This window comes from Psammomys obesus, unplaced genomic scaffold (genome assembly GCF_907164565.1).
Source record: "Psammomys obesus unplaced genomic scaffold, mPsaObe1.curated_primary_1811, whole genome shotgun sequence".
In the NCBI taxonomy this organism is placed as follows: domain Eukaryota; kingdom Metazoa; phylum Chordata; class Mammalia; order Rodentia; family Muridae; genus Psammomys; species Psammomys obesus.
Genome location: NW_026596131.1, coordinates 11,218,423 through 11,239,988, shown reverse-complemented (window position 1 = coordinate 11,239,988; position 21,566 = coordinate 11,218,423). Strand labels below are relative to the sequence as shown.

The 21,566-nt window shown below is 48.4% G+C and overlaps 1 protein-coding gene across 3 annotated transcripts in view; it reads right to left on the bottom strand.

Annotated features, from left to right (window-relative positions):
- Sap30bp (SAP30 binding protein) overlaps nt 1–21,566 on the bottom strand; it is a 33,554-nt gene that overhangs the window by 8,925 nt on the left and 3,063 nt on the right. For 2 of the 3 annotated variants that reach the window (XM_055592614.1, XM_055592615.1), the window contains exons 3-4: nt 20,071–20,118; nt 3,413–3,455 (exon numbers count right to left, since the gene is read on the bottom strand). In XM_055592614.1, the coding sequence (XP_055448589.1) occupies nt 3,413–3,455; nt 20,071–20,118 (91 nt within the window). The remainder of the gene's footprint in view (nt 1–3,412; nt 3,456–20,070; nt 20,119–21,566) is intronic. The other variant, XM_055592616.1, reaches the window with a different exon arrangement.

The following is a 21,566-nucleotide window of genomic DNA, read 5'->3' as shown; positions in this document are numbered from 1 at the left end:
ACAGCAGGCAGCGCAGGGCAGGAGGAAGGGAAGCACCAAAAAGCCACTAACAGCATCAGGCAGGAACTTGTTGGGGGACCCACTGTGTACCCAGCCCTTACCTAAGCCCTTTCTTGCAACAGCTCTCTAGGGCTGAAGGGACTAGAGTAGCAAAGATTCCTAGTCTTTTGTCCCAAAGCTGGATTTATTTTTTTAAAAAAACTTTACTTTTAAAAAAATTATGTATGTCTGTCTTTGCATGTGAGTGCAAGTGCCCTCTGAGTCCAGAGAGGGCATCAGAGCCCCTGGAGGTAGTTACCGGGGGTAGGGAGCCCAGACATGGGGTCCTGTCCAAGAGCAGAGTGCATTAACTGCTGAGCTTCCCCTCCAGCCATGATTTTATTTGTTTGTTTTTGACACAGGGTTTCTCTGTGTAGCCTTGAACTCACAACTATCCATCTGCCTCTGCCTCCCTGAATGCTGGGATTAAAGGTGTGCACCAACATGCCAGGCTTCAGTCATGATTTTTTAAAATAGTCCCAGATCTTAAGGGATTAAAAACAAACAACCCCCAATAAAACTAGGTGTTGTGTGTTGGGGGGCATGGGACCACTCATTCAGGGCTCCAGGTTGGCCCAGACTCCTGGACTCAAGTGACTCTGTTTCAGCCAGGACTGCACCATTGCACCCAGCATAGGTTACTGTTTTCTTCTTAGCAGATAAGGTGCTTTGATCTCCGCTTAGTTTTCTGTCACTGTGATGAGCGTAGTGCTGGGAACAAGGGCTTTAGGACCCTTAAGACTAATGACTTTGCGAGGTCAGCCACTGTGGTTCCGGACCTGCGCATACTGTGAACACAGAGAAGCCAGGGGTCAGGCCCAAGGCAGTCTTAAAACACAAGTACAGTGCTGGGCGTCACCAGTGGGCTGTAACCAGACACACCCTAAGCTCTGGCTGGGCAACGCGGATCAAAGGTCCTGCTGTGGGCTGAGAAGCAACAGCAGCTGAGAACATACTCCACAAGGGAACTACACACTTGTGGCTGCCCTGAACCTTTCTGCCATTTCCCGACTGGCTCTCAGGCGGGGCACCACCCAGCGGTTGCAAGCGGTCAGGCCGAATCTTGATTTCTTCCTTCTTCCCAGCCCTGGGATAAGCAGAACTTCTCAGGCTGGCCCAGCCTAAGGGGCCAGCTGAGAGTGGAAGCAGCTGGAAAGAGCAGGTCGTGGCATTCTGTGAGGATTAGTAACAAAAGCAAGAAGGCCTTGACAGGCGCTGGGCCAGAGAGGGTATATGTGCATGTGACACGGACAAAGAGTGCCCTTTGGCATTTGCCAGGAAAGCATTTTAGAAAAACAGGGTGTGTCACTGTTACTGTGGCAACCCCAGCCCTCTGGGGCATATGTGGTAGAGAGTGTAACAGGAGGCAGCCCCCCATAAACAAGGGTAGGAACAAGGGTATTCCTGGGAAGTAAATGACAAGAAAGTGACATATTCTGGACAAAATAAAAATGTACCGCACAGACTCCGGGACAGACTAGAATGAATCCCACACAGATGACAGCTGCCCTGTGCATCTCAGAGTAGCCGGAGCCCCACACCGTTTTCTCAAGAAATGTCAAGCAGTGTTCACAGACATCTGGGGCAGTACCTACGCCTGTAGCTGCTGCGCTTAATATCTGAGAAGCCTGCTATCAGCATGAGTCAAGCCCTGAGAAGACCTTTGTGAGGAAAGATCTGCAGTGCCCACGGCCACCAGGCAGGAACCGGAGCAGAGTGGCTGGTCCCAGGGATTTGGGATGCAGCAGGGAGGAGCGGGGCCTGTGCATACTATGAACACACTGGGGCCAGGGTCAGGCGCAAGTCGGTCTTACAACACAAGTACAGCGCTAGCCCCACAGTGGGCTGTAATTAGTAAGCCCACTGGGGCTGAGGACGCTTTTGGGATACTTGACAGGCGGTAAGCAGGAGGTTCCGAAGGGACTCGGAGACCCCCCTGGACTGCATCCAGACCGGCTCCAGGCCCGGGGGCAGGAGCTACAGCACTAGGGAAGACCGTGAGTTAGCTTTTTGGCTCTTTGCTTGTTCTCCTACACCTGGCACTCAGGAGTAGGAGTCAGTTAAAAGGAGCTGAGTTCAGACAGAGGGGGCAGCAAGCACGGGGTCAGGATTAGAAGCCACTCTGCCAGAGAGGTACTGCCCTAGTATCTGCCCCTTAAAGAGAAGAGCACTGAACCTAAACAGATGAAAGATGTGCCGTGTTCCCACAAGAGAGGAATAAACCATGCCTGCCAAAACGGAAAAATGAAAAAGACGGTGTAGCTCAATTGTGTGAGTGTTTCTGAGTGTGTGGACACGCATCATGTGCGAGTGAGTGTCTGTCTCTCAGTGTGGATGTGCACTGTGTGCCCATGGGCCTAGTGGGGGCAGCACAGGGCACTGGACTTTCTGGAGTTGGAGTTCCAGGAAGTTGTGAACCACCTGACATGGATGCTGGGAAATGAACATGACCCTCTGTTCTTGCCCAGTGGATCAGAAGACAAATGGAATGGGAATTCTTAGCACTAAGTTATGGAAAACCAGCCCCTTGCCAGCAGCCCACAGCAAAAGGGAACCTCTTGGGAAACAGGCAGGTGGGCAGGCTGGAAGAAAGCCTTCAAGCCAAGTTCCTGACATTCGAGCCCCTGGGCTGGAAAACACAGACTCTGAATGTAGAGACGCAGGGGTGGGCTCCACAGGCACCCTTTGGGGCAGATCTAAAGGTGGGAACGCACTTGTCTAAAGATTAGTACGCGGGCCATGGAGCAGGTGACAGCCGTTGTGGAGGAAAGGCTCAACCCATTGACAGGGGACACTGGGAACTTCCCCTGGTCAGGTTTTTGGAGCCAAGTCCATGGCAAACAAAACTAAGGAGCGGAGTGGCTTTCTAAAAGGAATAAGATGCATGGATGGAATGTGTTTTCCCCCAAGTTACCCTGTTTTTCAAAGCCACCAAGGGCAGCATATGTCAAGGCGGTGAGGCATGTTCCTGCCTGGGAACAAGGCCAAGTGCCAGTAGAGGCCCCATGCTGCCTCCTTTAGCAACATGAATATGGTTATGGGGACAGGGGATGTGGGGACAGGGGATATAAAGACAGAGAGGTCAGGCCCTGGGCACAAGTGAAAGAAGCAAAGACCAAGATGAGCTCCTAGCTGTAGGGGGCCTCTGAACTCCCTTGACAACACTGGCAACCAACCAAAGCCCAGAAAAATGCACACAGAACACCATTTTCAGAGAACTTTGCCTGGTGGTCTCACCCAGTCACCCTAGAAATGCCAAAGGTTTCGGGAGGGAGTATGAGGGAAATGCCTCATGGCAGTGACAGACTTGACATGAGTGGAAGGCAGTTTGCTCAGGGCAAGGACTCAAGAGGTACGGCCCCGGGGTACTCACCCACTAACTCTTGAGGATCCCGCTTCTCTGCTTCTGTATTATCCTGTGGGGAAAAAGAAACACGCAAAGGTAAGGCTGGGCTCCTGGGCCACAGTCACTCTCTTCACCAAGACACATGGGCTTTTCATGAAGTTGAAGGAGCAAGCGCTCCCAGCATGCTAACAGTGAACAGTGCTTCCAGGCTCCTGGGGTCCCAGAGCTCTGACCACTTCTCCCCCGTCACGGCAGCTGGGTCTCCATGGCCCCTAGGAGGAAACAGCATTGAGCCACGCTGCTGAGAGCCTGCAGCAGTGAACATGGCCCTGCTACCTGTGTGACTGCTCCCTGCCCATGGCTCCCCTGGGTTGGAGGAGTGTATCCGAACACATCACTAAAGGACTGCTTCAAGGGGCACCCTCCATAACACCTAACTCTGGAGACCGGTTGCCCATGGGAGGTTTTCTATTTTACTTCAAACAAACAGGGCAGACTTCATCATGAGCATTAATTATGAGGAAGTTCAAAGAAGCCCTCTAGTGACTACATAAGGTCCCTGAAAGCCCAGCTTGAGGTGGCCTCTCTCTGGCACTCCTTGACCCTCACCTCTCCTTACATTGGTTTTACAGTCTGTTCAAAAAAAACACTTATTTTAATACTTAATACAAATATCTGACTTCACTGTTTCCCCTAACCAACCAAGGCTGAGAAATGAGAGCTAGATTACAGGCTTTTGGCACACTTCTGCTGACCCAAATGTCCTCAAACTCAGTAAAACCAGGAATCTTTAGTGTCATGAGGAGACAGTGATCCAAATGCAGAGGAGTTCACTGACAGGGAGAAAACAGCGGTTCTGCAACAGGGTCTCCACGCAAGAGCAGCTGCAGAGCTGGGTTCCCTGCCACCAAGAAGGAAGGGGAAGGGTGTGGAGGGTCCAAACTCCCTCCCAAGTCAGGCATGACCTTGTGCCAAGACCAGACCCTTCTCTAAAGAGTCCCTCCTGATTCTGAGACAGACTCAAAAATCTCCTCTTCTGAACACTGCAGCCATTCATTCAATCAAGGGCACGATGTTGAAGCCAGGCTGCTTAGCAACCTGTCCTTCCTCATCATCCACCCCCTGCCAATCAGGTGGGCAAAGAGGAGGGTCGGGAGGTGGGCCTGGAGAACTGCCGCGTCAAGTTCAGGTTGGAGTTGTAAATCAACTGCTGTTCAGACCGAGCCAATGTCTCAGGGTCCAACAAAAACTCCTTTGTAGCAGCAACGGGAGAATGCAACGTTAGGGAGCTGTTCAGTGACCAGGCGTGGGACTGTAAAATTCTCTTGTGTTTTTCCACTAGGAGACAGCTTCCTGGGTGCTGATTGTAGGAAAACATTAGCTGGAGTTCGTGCCTTCCCCCGTAGACCCACATAGGGGCCTGGCCTAAGAACCCTCCAGGGCCCAACAGTCTCCAGAGAGCGTGAGAGTAGGCTAGAGTGTCACCAGAATTCTAATACAGTGTCTATCCCAGAGTGACAGGAAGTGGATCACATCTCTTTAAAGGAAAACTATACATTATTTCAGGAGCTGCCTTAAGAGGCTAGGGGCTTCCCCAGGGCTTTTCATAGCTTTTGTGACCCTGGAGTTGGAAAGGGACACACAGGGTGTGTGTAGGTTGAGGTGATGGAGCCTGTGTATCATGGGTCTGGCTGGCCTAGTGAGGTTGTTTAGCCCCGTCTCTGGGAGAAATGATACGAGGCTGTTAAAAAAGAAAACCATAGTAGGAATGTATTTTCCCCTTCTCTTCTTGGTCCTATGGTCTATGGCTCCTTAACCTTTCTAAATCCATCTCTCTGTCCAGTGAGGGGTTCTTCAATGGGGACAGATCCAGACATCAGCACGGAGGAAAGCTAAGTGGGAGTAAAGATGAGGAAGCCCAGTGGCCCAGCATGCACAAACCTGAGTTTGATCCCCAGTACTGCAAAGACAAGCAATCAACAGTGCCCCTGGCAAAGTCAGAACCATTTACAACAAAGTATCCTGGAGGCAAGTCTAATAATACAGAGAAAGCAGGAGAGCAGAGACTCCTCTGGTACACTCCTTAAGAGCCCTAGCCATCAGTGGTGGGGTAGGCAAAACTGGGGAGGGACACACATCACACCAAAGCAATGATCCAGAGAGACAGTCTCCTGCCCTAGCCAGATGCTAAGAGTTCTATGTGAATCTGAACCAGCATCCATAAACTACGACAAGCCTGGCCACAGCACTGGAACACAAGTGAGGAAGTTCTACACTGACAGTCAAGGAGATGGAAGACTGACACCTTAAACTGCAAGCAGTGTGAGAAAACAGTGCTACAAACCCGCTCTAGGAGACGCACCAACCCCTACCAGGGCCAGAAGGGAAGCAGGGAGTCATGAGCACACAGGTATAAACAAGAGGCCTCTGTTTTTCCTCCCCTAGAGCAGTGTTTCCAGATGCCCAGGGGATCCCTGTCTGAACTCGCTCCCTCTGACTTTCAATTAGTCAAAGTTAACTCAGGCTGTGAGAACTATTTACCAGACAGTTGTCTACATCAGCAGGAGATCTGCAACCCAGCAAAGACAAGAAGCCCGCCAGCCTCTGGCTCTCGCCTCTAGGAGGAAGGCGCACCACACCACCACACCACTGCAAGAAAGGAGAGTGGCTCTGAGGTCAGCCACTTCCCCTAGTCTGAATCCAAGGAAGACCCAAGGGAACCAACCCAAGCTTTCCAAACGAAGAAAGGAGAAAGGGAGCAAATGACTCCAGTTCACATGCTGAGCATGTATGTGCAGGCACGGTAGCACAGGCATGTAATCCCAGCACACCCACCAGCTGAGACAGGTGGATTTCAAGTTGTAGGTCAGCCTGGCTATTTATGGACATCATGCCTCAAAAGAAAAACCAAACCAAGAGACCAGTGTGTGTGTGTGTTCGCCCAAGAGTCTGAGGCAGCAGGGCCAAACAGTAAGACTCAGTCCAGTCTTACTGGACAGAGAGGTCAAGAGTGGTGGTACACACTAATTCCAGCACTTGGGAGGCAGAGGTAGGCAGACATCTGTGAGTTCTAATCCAGGCAGGACCACACAGAGTATAGTGAAATCCTGTCTCAAACAATTAGGGGAGAGGGAAGGGGAAGGAAAGAGAGACTGAACAACAATTCTGAAGCAAAGACCCCTCTCTTTTGTCTGTACTCCCCCTTCCCCTCTCCCCGGCCTTCACCTGAGGCTGATGTCTCAACAGCCACAGCATGAGGTGCTTGCAGGCCGCTGGAGAGCAGTGCCATGAAACTGATCACACTTGCAGCTCAGTGGCAGAGGCCTTTCTGTCCTCAGGAATCAGACCCCAGAATGTGGCTCCCATGCACAGTACAGAGAAATACAGATGAAGATAGAGCTGACAGGCAGAGGAAGGAGCCACAAGCATCTGGGGAGCTAGAAAAACTGCCACGTGAGCTGAGAGCATTTATACAGCGCGAGGCAACAGGTTCTGGTGGACAGAATGGAAGTCTACATACAGCCAACCCCCATCAACGCTTCCTGGAACCAACCCCGCAGGGCAGACACAGAGCTCCAGTGACGAACTTGAGTCACAGCGCAGGTAGCCTGTGGCACCTGGATTCTGCCAGTCAACCTGCCATGCCTTCTTCCCAGCTTTGAGAGTATTAGGCACAGAGAAGGAATTCTGAATAGGGCACAGGGCAGCTGCAAGGGGCAGGGCAGCTGGGGAGGAAGACTGGGGAAGCGGCACCAACCGACCTTATCTTCTCAGACCTGTGACAGCCCAGGAAGTTATAAAGTCCTAATATACCATTTTACTTAATGAGCCGAGTTTACTCAAGACAACAAAAAGCTCACACCGTGATTCCAGCACTGAGAGGCAGAAGAAGCTGGGTTGAGTTCAAGGCTAGTTTAGTCTAGGCTGATCAAAGCAACCCAACCCAACCCAAAATCTCCTTCCCCAAGAATCTTTACAATAGCCCCTAGACCCTACCAAAGGTTTTAGCTTCCCCCACCCCCTTCTGCAGGAGGCCTGCTCTCTGCTCTCCCTCATGTAGGAAATGCACCCTCTGCAAACCTCAGAGCTCAGCTGACGAAACACCCTGTGCTCCCGCCGACCTGACAATGAGGGCCTTCCACACCACACTGCGCTCTCAGGCCGCCTGGCCACCGCAGGCGCTACACACAGCAGACTTGTGCCGCTGTTTCTTCAGCATGGAGCAGGGCTTCACGTCTACCTTCAGCTGCCATGTACTAACCCAGGCTCTAAACATGTTTAGCAACAGTTAGTTCCGATGTGTGGATTCACTAAAAATACCAGAAGGAGGCAGAAGAGTAGCTATCAAGAGGTCCAAGTTTGCAATAAGGGACTGAGAGAAGGAAGAGGTGCCAAAGCTTACTTCCTGCTCTACACCCTTTCAGCTTGTCTGAGCCCAGAACTTGAGAACTCGTGGATCCTCCTGCCTCACATCTCTGGAGTGCTGTAAGTACAATCCTGTGCCACCATATCCAGCCCCGCAGGCTCTTTCTCACCATTCAACCTAAGACTTAAGTCCTGAGACAAGGGGCATGTGTGTGCAATGCACAGTTAAGCTGGGTGTGGCGGCACTCGCCAGAAGTCCCACCTACAGCAAGAGGCTCAAGAGCGAGGCCAGTTGGGATAACTAGCAAAATCCTGCCTCAAGACAACAAGGAAAGAACAAACCCATAGACAACAAAAAGAATCACTGGATAGCTAGCTCGCTTACTTATCCAATAAATAATTTGCTGAAGATTTATGATGTCACAGACAATGGACCAAGCACTGAGGTAAACAAACAAACAAACAAACAAACAAATAGATAGATAGTGGGAACAATTTTAGGTTTTATGTTAAGCCCTTCTCAGCTAATTTTCACACCAGCCCAGCAAAGAACCTCCAGGCCACGCTGCTACTTCAACACTGGCACACTGCCCCAGGAGCCTCCGGGGAGCATCAGAAGAGCAACCACACAGGGTCTGTCTGTGTGGGAGGTAGAGGCAAGAGGATCCAGAACTCAAGGACAACCTGAGCTGCAAGATACCTTGTCTCAAACCTCTTCTTACCCCTCCCTGAACACACCTTCCTGTGTCCCCCAAGGGGCAACGGATGGGATATATAGAGGACAGCCCTGTCCTCTATAGCCAAGTCACAAACATCGGTGCTGTGGGAATAGTCCCACCGTGGTCTGGAGCCCGCTCCCACACAGGAGTGCTCTGAAGAAACTCCACCAGCTCGTTTCCTTCAGTTGTGTCCTGTGGGCCAGGATGGGGCCTTTGCATGGGCACAGGGCCCAGCCAGGGATGGAAACACAGCACTTAGCAGAAAAATGGGCGGAAGTTGGTGGGGCCATTGTGGTAGCACTCGAGTTGCCTTCAGACTCCAGGCAGCTCAGACAGGAAGGCTCAGCTCCACCACCACAGCCAGGGAAGCCTTCTACAGAGAGGGTTAAATAAAAGTCGGCCAGAAGAAATTAAGCCAGCTTTAGCCTGAAGAAAAGGTAGGGAATGGGAAGGAAATGGCTTCCTTTTCTACTGAAAAACCTGATTAAAACAAAGCTATTATGGCTCAGGCTCAGCTCTGCAGTGTGCGTTCTGCCACAAAACCTGCTGAAACCAGCCAGGCTTGCATGCGAGAATGTGAAAGTCTGGCCAACTGCCATTTCTAACGGGGAGAGTTTTGATACCTGACTATTCCAAGGGTTACCCATCCTTGACAGGGCCTCAGGATTTTGTTTCTTGGAATTTGTGAAGGGTGGCCCTCTCTCCCTGACCTCTGGACAGTGCAAGCGGCTTATGTTGAGGTACAAAGGCTACCTTACACCTTTGGGAGGGTGGGGCTGCACCACACTGCTTTTCCTTCAAGGCTATCTGTAAGAACAGGGTGTCCAGGCTTTAAGCTAGTAGCTCTGGGGTCTTGGGGAGACTGGAGCTATGCAAGGATGAACAAGAGAACTGCGTTCGAGGAGAGTGGAAGACTGAAGTCTCCAGTGTCACGGCCAGCAGTCATAAGGCATTGCCAGCCAAGTCACCCACAGCTGAGGAGTTAGGTTACCAGGAAACAAGATGGAGTCAGTGTAAACTGTCACAAGTATGTATTAGCAGGAAGGGGCTTGCTACTCTGGGGACCAGAAGGGAGGTTGGTATCTTATGGTGTGGCTGGGAAAAAGTTACCCAACTCAAAAGGTAGGAGTACGGGGGCTGGAGAGATGGCTCAGAGGTTAAGAGCACTGGCTGTTCTTCCAAAGGTCCTAAGTTCAAGTCCCAGCAACCACATGGTGGATCATAACCATCTATAATGAGATCTGGTGCCTTTTTCTGGTATGTAGGCACTCATGCAGGAAGAGTACTGTATAAATAATCTTGAAAAAAAATTAGGAGTACAAATGGGCTGTTGGCACACCTTTAATCCTAGCACTCCAGAGGCAGAGGAGTTTAAGGCCAGCCTGGTCTACAAAGTGAGTCTAGGACAGCCAGGGCTACATAGAGAGGCCTTGTCTCAAAAACAAAAACAAAACAACCAATAATATATATGTATATATGTATACACACACACACACACACACACACACACATATATATATATGAGGGGGGGCAAAATGTTTTCAAACTCAGAAATCACATAGCCAGCCACAGCCACATTGCAAGGGGGATGGATAAAGCAAGAGAACTGAGATGGGGAGTGCTGGATCCCTAGGACAGGCAATTTTCTGCATCGTATAATTTCAAAACGATGAATCCCGGCTGGGAAAGGATAGGCCCAGCCACACCTCAGTTAGCAATCCTCGGCATCTGGCCCCGAAAGGAAGAAGGTTTGTTGGGGCTTGCATGGCTGACAGGGGCAGGCGGGCAAGCAGTGGCTTCTTCCTGGCTGCAGAACCACAGGGGAGAGGGGCGGGGCTCCCAGAGTGGCAGCTTCAGCACTCCTGGAGCAGGGCAGTCTAGGAGGGGATCAGGGAACCACCTGCAGTCTCCAGTGCCCCAGTGAGTAACGTGTGAGTGGTCTCAGCGGAAGGGCTGGTCCTGAAGACTCCAGCCACAAGCAGAGGCACTGCAACCCTGACCTTAGACTAGAGCCTTCCTGAGGGCTTACAGAGCAAAGCTCACACAAGCCCCACTTAAGCTCTCAGTCTGTGGGTGAACAACTGTGTGGGCTCCAAGAAGGTGGAGCTTCAAAGGTGCTCCTCCTGATCTGTGTAAGCAACACAGAGGTTGCAGCACCCCCCAACCCCACCGCAGTACTTCACCCAACCACAACTGTAGTGACAGTCAGGTCTGGTTAGTACACCTTACTGAAGCAGGATTCCTACACATAGCTGAAGACAATGAGCATGTGGACTAGCACAGAAAAGTGCGCTGCTGATGGGAGCTACTGCTAGAAAGATTTCCACATTCTTTTTATCTTTATTCAATGTGTATGAGTATTTTGCCTGCCTGTCTGTGCATCAAGTCTACGCAGGAGCCTGCAGCACGTATCACATCTCCTGGAACTGGAATTACACACCCATGCAAGAGCATGCTCTTAACCACTGAGCCACTCTCCAGCCCTCCAATTTTTTTTTTTTTTTGGTTAAGACAGGGTTTCTCTGTGTAGCCCTGGCTGCCCTGGACTAGCTTTGTAGGTCAGGCTGGCCTTGAACTCACGGAGATGCGACTGCCCCTGCCTCCCCAGTGCTGGGATTCATGGAGTGTGCCACTGCACCCAGCTCCTTTTCTTTTCTTCAAGGCAGAGTCTCACTCTGCAGCCCAGCCTGGCCTGCCGTAGCTGGATTTTCTACTATGTGAGGCAAGGCATCCAGTTTTCTTTTTTAAATTTTTTTTTCAGTTTTCTTTTTAAATAATTTCGTATTTAGAAATGTTTTGGAACACATATGTATATAGGTTTACTGCTTTACTTATCATACAATTCTGTTATTTTTAAATTTTTAAATTTATGGTTGTTTGTTTCATTGAGATAGTCTCACTCTGTAGACCAAGCTAACCTGTAATATAGCATATAGCTCAAGATGGTCTCTTACTCATGGAAATCCCTCTGCCTCAGCCTCCTGAGCTGTCAGATTACAGCCTTGACAGATGAAGGTCACCTGCTCTCCTTATAAGTATAAAATTAAAAAATCCTTAGTTCTGAGGATTGACTAAAAGCATGGCAACAAAGGCACACAAATGGCCCGTTTTCGGGGGGGGGGGCGATGGAGCCCTGACTGGTGTGGCACGCACACCTGGAGCCCAGCCAGAAAAGCCTTAGCTCTGCAGAGCCCCACGAGCCAGCAGACTCCGCCGTCTCTCCCTGGGTGGTTCACGGAGAACACTGATTTCACCTGTGCTGCTTTTGCCACCTAACTTCTGGTGGCTCCGTTCTCCCAAGGTTCACAGTTAACAACAAATTCCTGGGAAATAAGCTCTTTACACACCTTTCCCCTGTCTAGGTCTTTGATACAGACACTGCAAAATAGCAACAGTATAGGGCAGGAGAGAAGGCTCCATGCCTAAGAGCACATACTACTCTCGCAGAGGACCGGGAGTTTGATTTCCAGCACCCAAGTCAGATACTCCCAACTGCCTGCGCCTTCAGCTCTAGGGTACCCAACATCTTCTGGCCTCCAAAGGTTCTGTGCTCATGTGCATAATCCCCACAATCATAACTACAAATACAATCTAAAATAGCATCACTTATCAGTGATGCCGCGGGAGAGGAAAAAGAACTGCTGAGTCAGGCCTGCCCAATAATGTCCATCTGTACATCTCAATGACACCCAGTGAGCAGGAATCTCACACACCTCAGGCTGGAGCAGAGAGCCACTGACAGGGCTGAGCTGGGGCTCCTGAGGGCACATGGGGACCCACATCACCCGCAGCCCCAATCCCAACACTAGCCGCACTTTCAACCTGTGTAGCAGAGCACCTAGAGTGCTACAGCACAGAAATGAGTGGACCACGGGACACTTACAGATTCACAGGAAATCCCTGACATGACGCCTCACACACAGATGTGTTTTTCCAAGTAGCAACTGAACTGTGAGAACAGTAATGCTTAGTGTCTGCAGCTAATTGTTCAAGCTGGCCAACTGTTGAGCACTTCTTTGTCCTATGTGAACAAAAGGCACGGTCGGTTGAGCGATGAACACTGCCTGCGGGATGCCCTCACCCTGCGTAACACAACACAGCCACACTGCAAAGACTGAGAGTACCCGACTGCTTCGTCTCACTCTGGGAGAAACTTCTTTCCCACTCCCTACCCCAGCTCAGAAGCCCCTGCAAAGGGGCATCACGGCTCTGAGGAGAGTGACACGGTGGGTGTGTGCCTGGGCTCCACAGCTGGAGGGAAGCCATGCTGGAGTGCCACCCATGTCTTCCAGCTGCAAAGCCCTACCTTTCAAGTTACAAACTCCCACCTCAATCTTGCCGTTTTTAATTTTTTGACAGGCTCTCACTGTGAAGTTCCCACTGGCCTGGAACTCACAGATCCACCAACCTCTTCAGGAACTAAAGGTGTGCACCATCATGTCCGGCCAAATCTTTTTTTTTTTAAAGACAGGGTTTCACTGTTTAGACCAGTTTGGCCTCAAATCTGTAACTCTCCCCTCCTGTCCTATCCCTCTAAACTAGCTACCACACCCAGTTTGGGCTCTTAGGATTTTAAGAATGTTTTCTTTTGATTTTGGGATCATACACACCTCCTCCAAAAATGCTACAAGAATTTCCCCCTCTCAACCTTCGGAAGGCCAGAATTCTCTCCCAAGCACAGAGCCTGGACCAAGCTCTCCTGACAGCTGCCAGCAGGCATTCATCTCTTTTGTTCCAGGTCATCTATCCTGTTTGTTTTCAATGGAAGGGTGTGCCAGGGACAGTAAGTGGAAATACCTCTAGCCACAGGAACAGGAGTGGAGGAAAGAATAAACAAGAGAAAATGTTCAGCGCAAAGGAGGCAAAGCACGGACAGAGGAGATCGGCACAGAGGAACTAGAGAGGCCACACCAGGCCACCAGGCGCCCCTGAAGTGCGGTGCTGCCAGAGGATGCCACTGCCGGCCTGACTTTTTCTAGGACAGTGGCACCACCTTCTGTTGAGTGATCGAAGCAAACAAGGGCCAGACTTATTATACATGTTATATGTATTATACATACATACAGAGATTATACATATATTCTACACATACAGATGGGACTCGAGTTACCATGTTATTCAAACTCCCACAGGGGAGACTTTGTACACAGGAGCAACTCCAAACATCAGAGTGACAAAAATTAGGCCAGTTTTAGCTAGCTGTGGTCATGCATGCCTGTGGTCCCAGTATTCCAAAGGCTGAGGCAGGAGGGTGGACAGATTGAGGACAGTCTGTGCTACACAGAACAGTAGACCCTGTCTCACAAAACAAAGTCACGGGGACAAGGAGATGGAGTTGAGGGCAAAGGCACTTGCTGTGCAAGCCTGACGACTTGCATTCCAGCCCCAGAACATATGCAACGGAAGGAGAACCGATTCCAAAGCCTCCCTTTAACCTCTCCATATGCACCATGGCACATACATGCCCCTCCCACCATACCTAGACCCATATACAACAGTAATAAAAATTAAAATATATAAAAAGTAGCAAAGCAAACAAAAATGCAATTTCTAGTCTTGGTACCTTTTGTATTCTTTTGTCCTCAAGATGTAGTTTCTCTGTGTGTATCCGTAGCTGTCTTAGAGCTTGCTCTGTAGACAAGGCTGGCCTCTACTGAGATTCGCCTGCCTCCCCCTCCCAGAGTGCTGGGATTAACAGCCTATGTCACTATGCCCAACCCTTTTTGTACTCTTTTAGTTTGATTTTTTGGAGACAAGGTCTCAATATGAAGCCCTATAACTTGCTATACAGAGCAGGCTTGTAACTTGTCTCCACTACTTTGTGGGTTCTTTTTTCCCACCATTTACCCCCTGGTGTTACCCCCTAACACTTGATAGAAGGGAAACAAGGATAGAGAGGAGAAATTAGGAAAGCCCCTAAATCTAATTCTTTCCTTTTGAGCCCCAGCTGGTAACAAACAGCAACCAACCTCCCTAAATGACCAACAACTGCAGACTCCTCCTCTTGGGGCCCTTGCATTTATATACCCTCTGAAAAGGTATTCCAGAATCCCAAATAGCACACAGTCTCAGAAATTATCTGCAGCTGGCAAAACCATGCTTCTGCTACAGCACAAAGCAAATCACAGTCAGCTGCTTTGGATTGTCCGAAGCACACCTGGGATTCAGACGAAAGTACATTCTTATAGTTCTGTATTTTTCTTTTCTTTCTTTGTTTTTAAAAAAGAAACCAACATTCCAGAATTCTTAAAAAAAAAAAAAATTCTCTACATAGGTTGGCTTTGAACTCAATAAAGATCCTGTCTCCTGACTGCTGAGATTAAAGGCGTGCATCACACCAGCTCAATTTATTTTTTCAAGTCAGCTAATAGAAGCAATAGAATTCACAACTTTCTCCTTCTGCCATAACCAAGTCCTCTCCTGGGAGGCTTGAACCTTCTGGGGATTCAGTCCAACCTTAATGTAAACCACAAACTTGAATATTAATGACAAATAGTTTTTACTTTTTTGTTTTTCAAAACAGGGTTTCATTAAAAAAAAAAAAAGATTTATTTATTATTTATACAGCATTCTATTTGCATGTGTGCCTGAGCATCAGAAGAGGGCACCAGATCTCACTATAAATGGTTATGAGCCACCATGTGGTTAACTGGGAACTGAACTTAGGACCTTTGGAAGCACAACCTGTGCTCTTAACCTCTGAGCCAGTTTCTTTGTGTAGCCCTGGCTGTACTGGAACTTACTCTGTAGATCAGGCTGGCCTCAAACTCATAGAGATCTGCCTAAAAAACTTCTGTAAACAGTGAGATTACTATCTTATGAAGAACTCGAAAGAGAGGAGAGGAAGCTCTTCAATATATGACGACAAACCTCTTCCACGTGGCTCTGCGCTGTTTCAGGTCTGCACCTGGCTGCCACTGCCGTTCCCTCCCAACTCTCCAAGTCCTCCCCTCCAGCTCCTTTGCTTTTCTTTAATGCCCTCACCTTCATGCCTGCTCTTTTCTAAATACACTGGGGCTCCAAGCACAGGGCTCATTATACTACAGGTCGATGACATGGGGTGACAGCCTGGGAAGTGGGCAGAGGCCCTGGCACTGTGTTGGTGGCAACTGATGCTGCTGATCACAGCATCCAGCACTATTGTACTTTATCCTCCTCAGACAAAAGGGCAGATTTCATTACGATGTCCACTTCCCAGGGAAAAGAAAGAGGGGCTCAGAGCCTTCTCAAGCAAAGCTAGATGGGAAATCTGCAGAACTTCAGCTTCTCTGCCATGCAGGGAAGAGAATGTGCCGGGTCATTCTGGATAGTCTAACCCCTGCACCGAGCCACTGGTCAAGACATCAAAGGGGACTGTGGAACAAACTTTCATAAAATGGTGAAAACAACTGACCCACAGATTCTGCCCTAAAAAAGTGGCTCTCACATCTGGTCTAGGCTGGCTGCAGTAACACTCGCCTGCAGTCCCAGAGCCCCAGAGACAAAGGCCGGAGGACCACTGGACACTGAAGGCCAACCTGGTCTACACAGTGAGTTTCAGGGCAGAAAGGCACAAAAACAAACCAAACCCAAAACAAAGGAGTGAGTATGCAGATCCCTGGGAGTCCTGAGAGCGTACACTATCCCAACAGAGTCACTATTGCCTTCTTTTGTTTGTTTTTCAAGTCAGGGCTTCTCTGTGTAGCCCTGGCTGTCCTGGAACTCACTCTGTAGACCAGGCTGGCCTCAAACTCAGAAACACGCACCTACTTTTGCTTCCTGAGTGCTGAGATTAAGGGTGTGAGCCACCCTTGCCTGGCTGCCACCATTTGCTTGTATGGTAAGCTCAATTAAGAAAAAAGGGCTAAATTTCATTTTAAGAACATGCTTCACAAAGTGGTAAAAATGATTGATTTTACTGACTTGACTCTTGAGATCTAATCTACTCAATATGTATGATGACATACGGAGCATAGCAAACACTTCTGAGGCCCAAAAAGGAGGGCTGTCTCAAGCATGTATGTGTGTCGTAAGGTTCACACTGAGCCGGCTGTCTTCTTCACTGAAACCCCACTCTACGTGAAAGACTGACTGACACACTGGTTATGCCCACTTGGTTCTCCACACACATTTTATCAAAAGTGAAGAACAGCATACTGGCAATAACGCTTAAGCTCCGAAACATCACATGGTGTTTGTAAGTAATCACAAACAAATGCTGTGTGGGGCCATTACAGAGCAGTATGTGTCAACACTCAAAAATCTGCGGAGCTCAGTTTTTTCCAATTAATGGTCTGGTGGTGTGAAATCAAGTATAGTAAAAGGCCTACTGAAAGTGTTTAGAGACAGACCAGGGGCGAAGGCAGAAGGATTATTTGGAATGTGAGAGCAGCCTGGAGATACAGGGCAATCCAGGCCAGCCCGGGCTTCAGCCTGTGGGATTCTTCCAAAAACAAAAGTGCCAGGTGTGGTGGTGCATGCCTCTAGTCCCAGGGCTAGGGAGACAGTCAGGCAGATCTGGTCTACAAAGTGAGTTCCAGAGGAGCCAGGGCTACAGAGAGAAACCCTCTCTTGGGAAACAAAACAGCAAAAATAAAACAGAACAGAGCAACTGCTTTAGGAAACTGCGCTTGAGTTTATGGTTGCTCACATGGCTGCACATGTGTGGGGCATACATGGGTGCGTGCACAGGTTTGCATGGAGGTCAGAGGCAGAAGTCTAGTGTCCTCCTCCATTGTTCTTTACCTTACTTTCTGGGCTATAAGGTCTTTATTGAACCCTGGAGCTCACCAACTGGCTAGAATGGCTGGCCAGTGAGCTCTAAGGCTGCTCAGCTGTCTCCATCCTGCCCTGGTGCCAGGGCCAGAGCCTGCATCTCAGCTTAACTTCTATGATAGCAATATACACAGCGAGCGGAAGCTGTTTAGGATCTGCATTTCCAGGTGTGTCAAGAAGCCAAAGTACTTTGAGAATTCCTCCAGGACAAGTTAAAAGTGGATCCTGAAGAGGAAAGTAGAGAGTGCCATCTAGTGGACAGACAGCCATGATAGCAACTCATTCGCTAAACAAAGGAATGATAAACTAAAGCGCTGCTCCAGCCACATGGGCCTTCACAACTACTCAAATCAAAAGCTTAGAACAAAATCTCACATAAATTTAAATAAAACTTAAATCCCACAGAGCTGGAGACATGGCTCAGTGGTTAAAAGTACTTACTGCTCTTGCAGAGGACCCAAATTCAATTCTTGGTACCCACATGACAGCTCACAACCAACCAGAACTCTAGTTCCAGACCTTGATACCTCTTCTGGCATCAGTGGGCACCCACATGGTGTGTGTGAAATATGAATATGAAAACTATTAATAAATATAAACAAAACACATAAAAAAAACTTAAATGGATTAGAAAAAGAGCTCTGCTTGGAAAACAATGTGATGTCAGCCCAAGCAGGCAGAAAGCAGAGGCAGACATGGGTGGTGATGTGGTAGGGGCAGCCTGTGATCCTTGAGGATGACATTAAGACAATGGAAGGTGGGCCTCTGTCAGCCACCCCGGCAGGACATCCTAGCTAATAGGATCTCTCTGCTAAGCCCTCATAGTTAACCTCCAAAGAGCTAAATCAAGTTACTGTCAGAATTCAGGGCTGAATGCTGTGTTCTGAGTCATGGCCACAGATATTCCACAAAAACTCATCCCACAGAAAGATTTGAAGTTCAAACAACTGGGATATAATACTGTCAAAAAATCAGTCTACACCTTTTATTTTGTGGGTTTTTGTTTTTATTTTGGGGACAGAGTCCTGCACACAGTGTGATCAGGCTGACCTCAAGTTCAAAAAGACCCATCTGCTTCTGCCTCCTGAGTGCTGGGATTAAAAGTGTGTGCCACCTCACCCAGCACACAAACAGTGTGCTGTTTTTCTTTTTTTTTTTTGAGACAAGATCTCACGCTATAGTCCAGGCTGCCCCAGACCTCACTTGTAGCCTGGGCTGGCCTCAAACTCTCCAGTCTTCTCAATTCAACCTTCTAAGTGCTAAGGTTACAAGGGTGAGCCACCAGGCCCAGCTAGGAACCAAAACCACGCTGGAAGTTTTTCAAGCTTTGGTGTAGAAATGAGTAAAGAGAAGCCGAACACAAAAGACACAGTCACAATCTTCCCAAGTTTCTTTTTCCTTGTGTTCCTGCCCCCTGTTCTTAAACTGCTTACACGGAGCAGTAAGTCTTCTGTGTTTCACAGGACTCCCTTTCTCATAGGGACATGTCTTTCCTCGAGGATTTGCTGTTGGGACCACAGCGCTTGACTCACACTCTCCCACCAGGCCAGTTCTTAGCCTGGTGGTTTTTGTTGTTGTTTTACTTCACACAGAAAGTAGTTTACACCTACTTTCTGGGGTTCACACTGTCCACTCTTGCACACTAGCACCCAAACTTGCTTCCCTGGGAACACACATTCTGAGTTCTCTGTAGCCTTTCTGAGTTTATGTCAAAGGCTCTACAGCCATATCCAATGATGGACCAGTCCCACTATGGAATGACTCATGCTATATATTCAGATACAGCGTTGGCACTTCATATCCATAGGTTTCACACCTATGAATTCAAGCAACTGTGGGCTTTTCATTTTTTTTTTAAATTACATCTGTGTTGAACATGAGTAGATTTTTATCCTTTTCTGAATAGCAGTGTAACAATGATTTATACTGAACCAGCTATTTCAAGTGGCTTTGAGATGATCCAAGACTACAAGAGTGTACACATATGCTATATGCAAATAGACCCTTTAAATAAAGATGTGAGAAGCTATGGATCTGGGTATGTAGAGCACATGAAGGTGGGGTGTCCCGGAATCCCAACCACCCATAGATAATGAGAGGCGACTGTTTTATATTATAGCCAGGCACAATTTTCTTAAATTTCACTTATGCCACCTTGAAGGCTTTGGCCGGTTTCAGAGCAGTTTGCAATTGTGAAAAGTGGTATCTATTCCTCCAAGGGATGAGTTCTGAGGGAAAAATGTTTGTATCATAAAGTATGATTCCACAAAAAGCACATTTCCAATACCCAGAGCGCAGCAAGCAGTTGGGCCTTCATGACCACAGGATCGTTACAGGCTGTAACAAGAGTCGCTACTAATTACCCTCAGCTGCTCATGGTCAAGCCATGAGAGGAGAAAGCTGGGCTACTTCAAAAAAGACCCTCTGCACACTCGACTGAGAGAGGAGGGCTGGACTCAACAACTCAAGCAAGGCCTCATGCTGGTCCTACCCTCTCAGAACCTAAGAGAAGCCACAATAGACAAGGCAGCCCTATGCCTTCTTGATTCTAAAAACACTCCCTCATCTAACTCCACAAACACCCACACTGAGTGCAGTGTGCGTGGGTTAAGGACCCAGATAGGCCTCTTGTGTTTCGATCTCAGGTCTTAGACAATTCGGAGAAGAATCCAACTAGCCGCAAGAATTCCTATTGGCCTTAAGGTTCTTCATTAAGCTGGCTTTATCCCAGAAAATGTCCACATTCTGTGTGCTAGCTAGACAGAACCTGACCCCACATATGACCTGAGTCAGAATGTTAAAAGCCTTGATTGAATCCAGCCACCCGCCACAGCCAATACCAAATACCTTTGGGTCATCAGCCTCAGGTTTTTCAGTCTCTGAATCGTCATCTTCCTACAAGACAAAGAATTTAGAGGATTAAACTTAAAAAGAGAGGGCCTGCGGAGTCTTACATATATAACCAGCGATTGGAGTAAACAAGCTGCTTACTCAGCTGGCCTCATCCCACCAAGAACCCTTCCCTACCACACAACCCAGAACTAGAGAAAGAGAAGGGAAAAGGAGATGCTCTGGGGGAGGGGCGATCAGCAGCCCTAAATCATGGGTCGTCGTCTACGTGAGAATTCCTGAACGAAGTCATGTAAAGAGAGGGAAGAGACAACATGTTCCGCAAATGTCAGGCCAGGCCACAGGGTCCCAAAGGCACACTGCAATTATTGAAGCCAGGGTCATGGCCTTTTACCACTTCCTTGACATTCATATCCACAACTACTTAGAATACCATCACACTGTCCGACACCTCGGTGCTGTGACGCTGGCACCTCAAGCCAGCAGCATTTACACACGGGAAGGCAAGCATCAAATCACCAGAACAAATGACCCCAGAGAGGGAGGACTGAAGTGCAAGGCACAGTGAAGGGGGTGCTCACATGACTGCCACCGATCCACTGTTTTCAGTCCTCTTCCTTATAAATGAGGTGTGCCTGAGCAAAAACCATGGGGAACTGAATTCTCCAAAGTAAGCCCACAATGCCACTGAACACAAATGCAAGTAAGGTCAAAAGCTAAGTAGAAGACATGGGGAACTGAATTCTCCAAAGTAAGCCCACAATGCCACTGAACACAAATGCAAGTAAGGTCAAAAGCTAAGTAGAAGACGTGGAACCATCCACTACACTTCAACCCGAACACGACACAGCACTCCAGACGTTAATCCACAGCACCTAAGGGTGAACAGACCACTCTGCTGGTTTTGAGACAAGTGCCCTGGATCGTGCCAGTGAATCAAAGCCTTGCCATGCCACCAACACAGCTTCCTTAAAATGATATCACTTAACTGAATAGTCAAAGATGGATCTTTCCAAAATGCTGACACAGTCCCCCAATATCCATATTGGGGTTTGATGAGAGTTTTTGTTTGTTTTTAAACTAAAATATCATACATAGCTTGACTATGACAAAAAGTAAATGTGGATTAATATTTTAAAAACACACACATGCAAGTGCATTAGAGAGAACAGCTCTGGTGTTAAGGCAGCACATACATATTTAAGAAAAGCCAAAGAACTTAACAAAGCTTCCTTCCTTCCAAAGCTAAGGAGGACCTTGAGTTTATAATTCTCATTCTTTCACATTCTGAGTGCTGGGATTACAGGCCACATCTATGTGGTTGATGGTGGGGAACAACCCTATGGCTTCATCCATGCTACAAACAAACTCTCTACCGTATATGTGATCTCTTCAGCCCACAAGTTTTCATAGAAGCTTTACTCTGAATTATCACTAATGGGTGGGGCTAAAGGCATAAAAAATTCTCAAAACAGAAAATACAAAATACATTC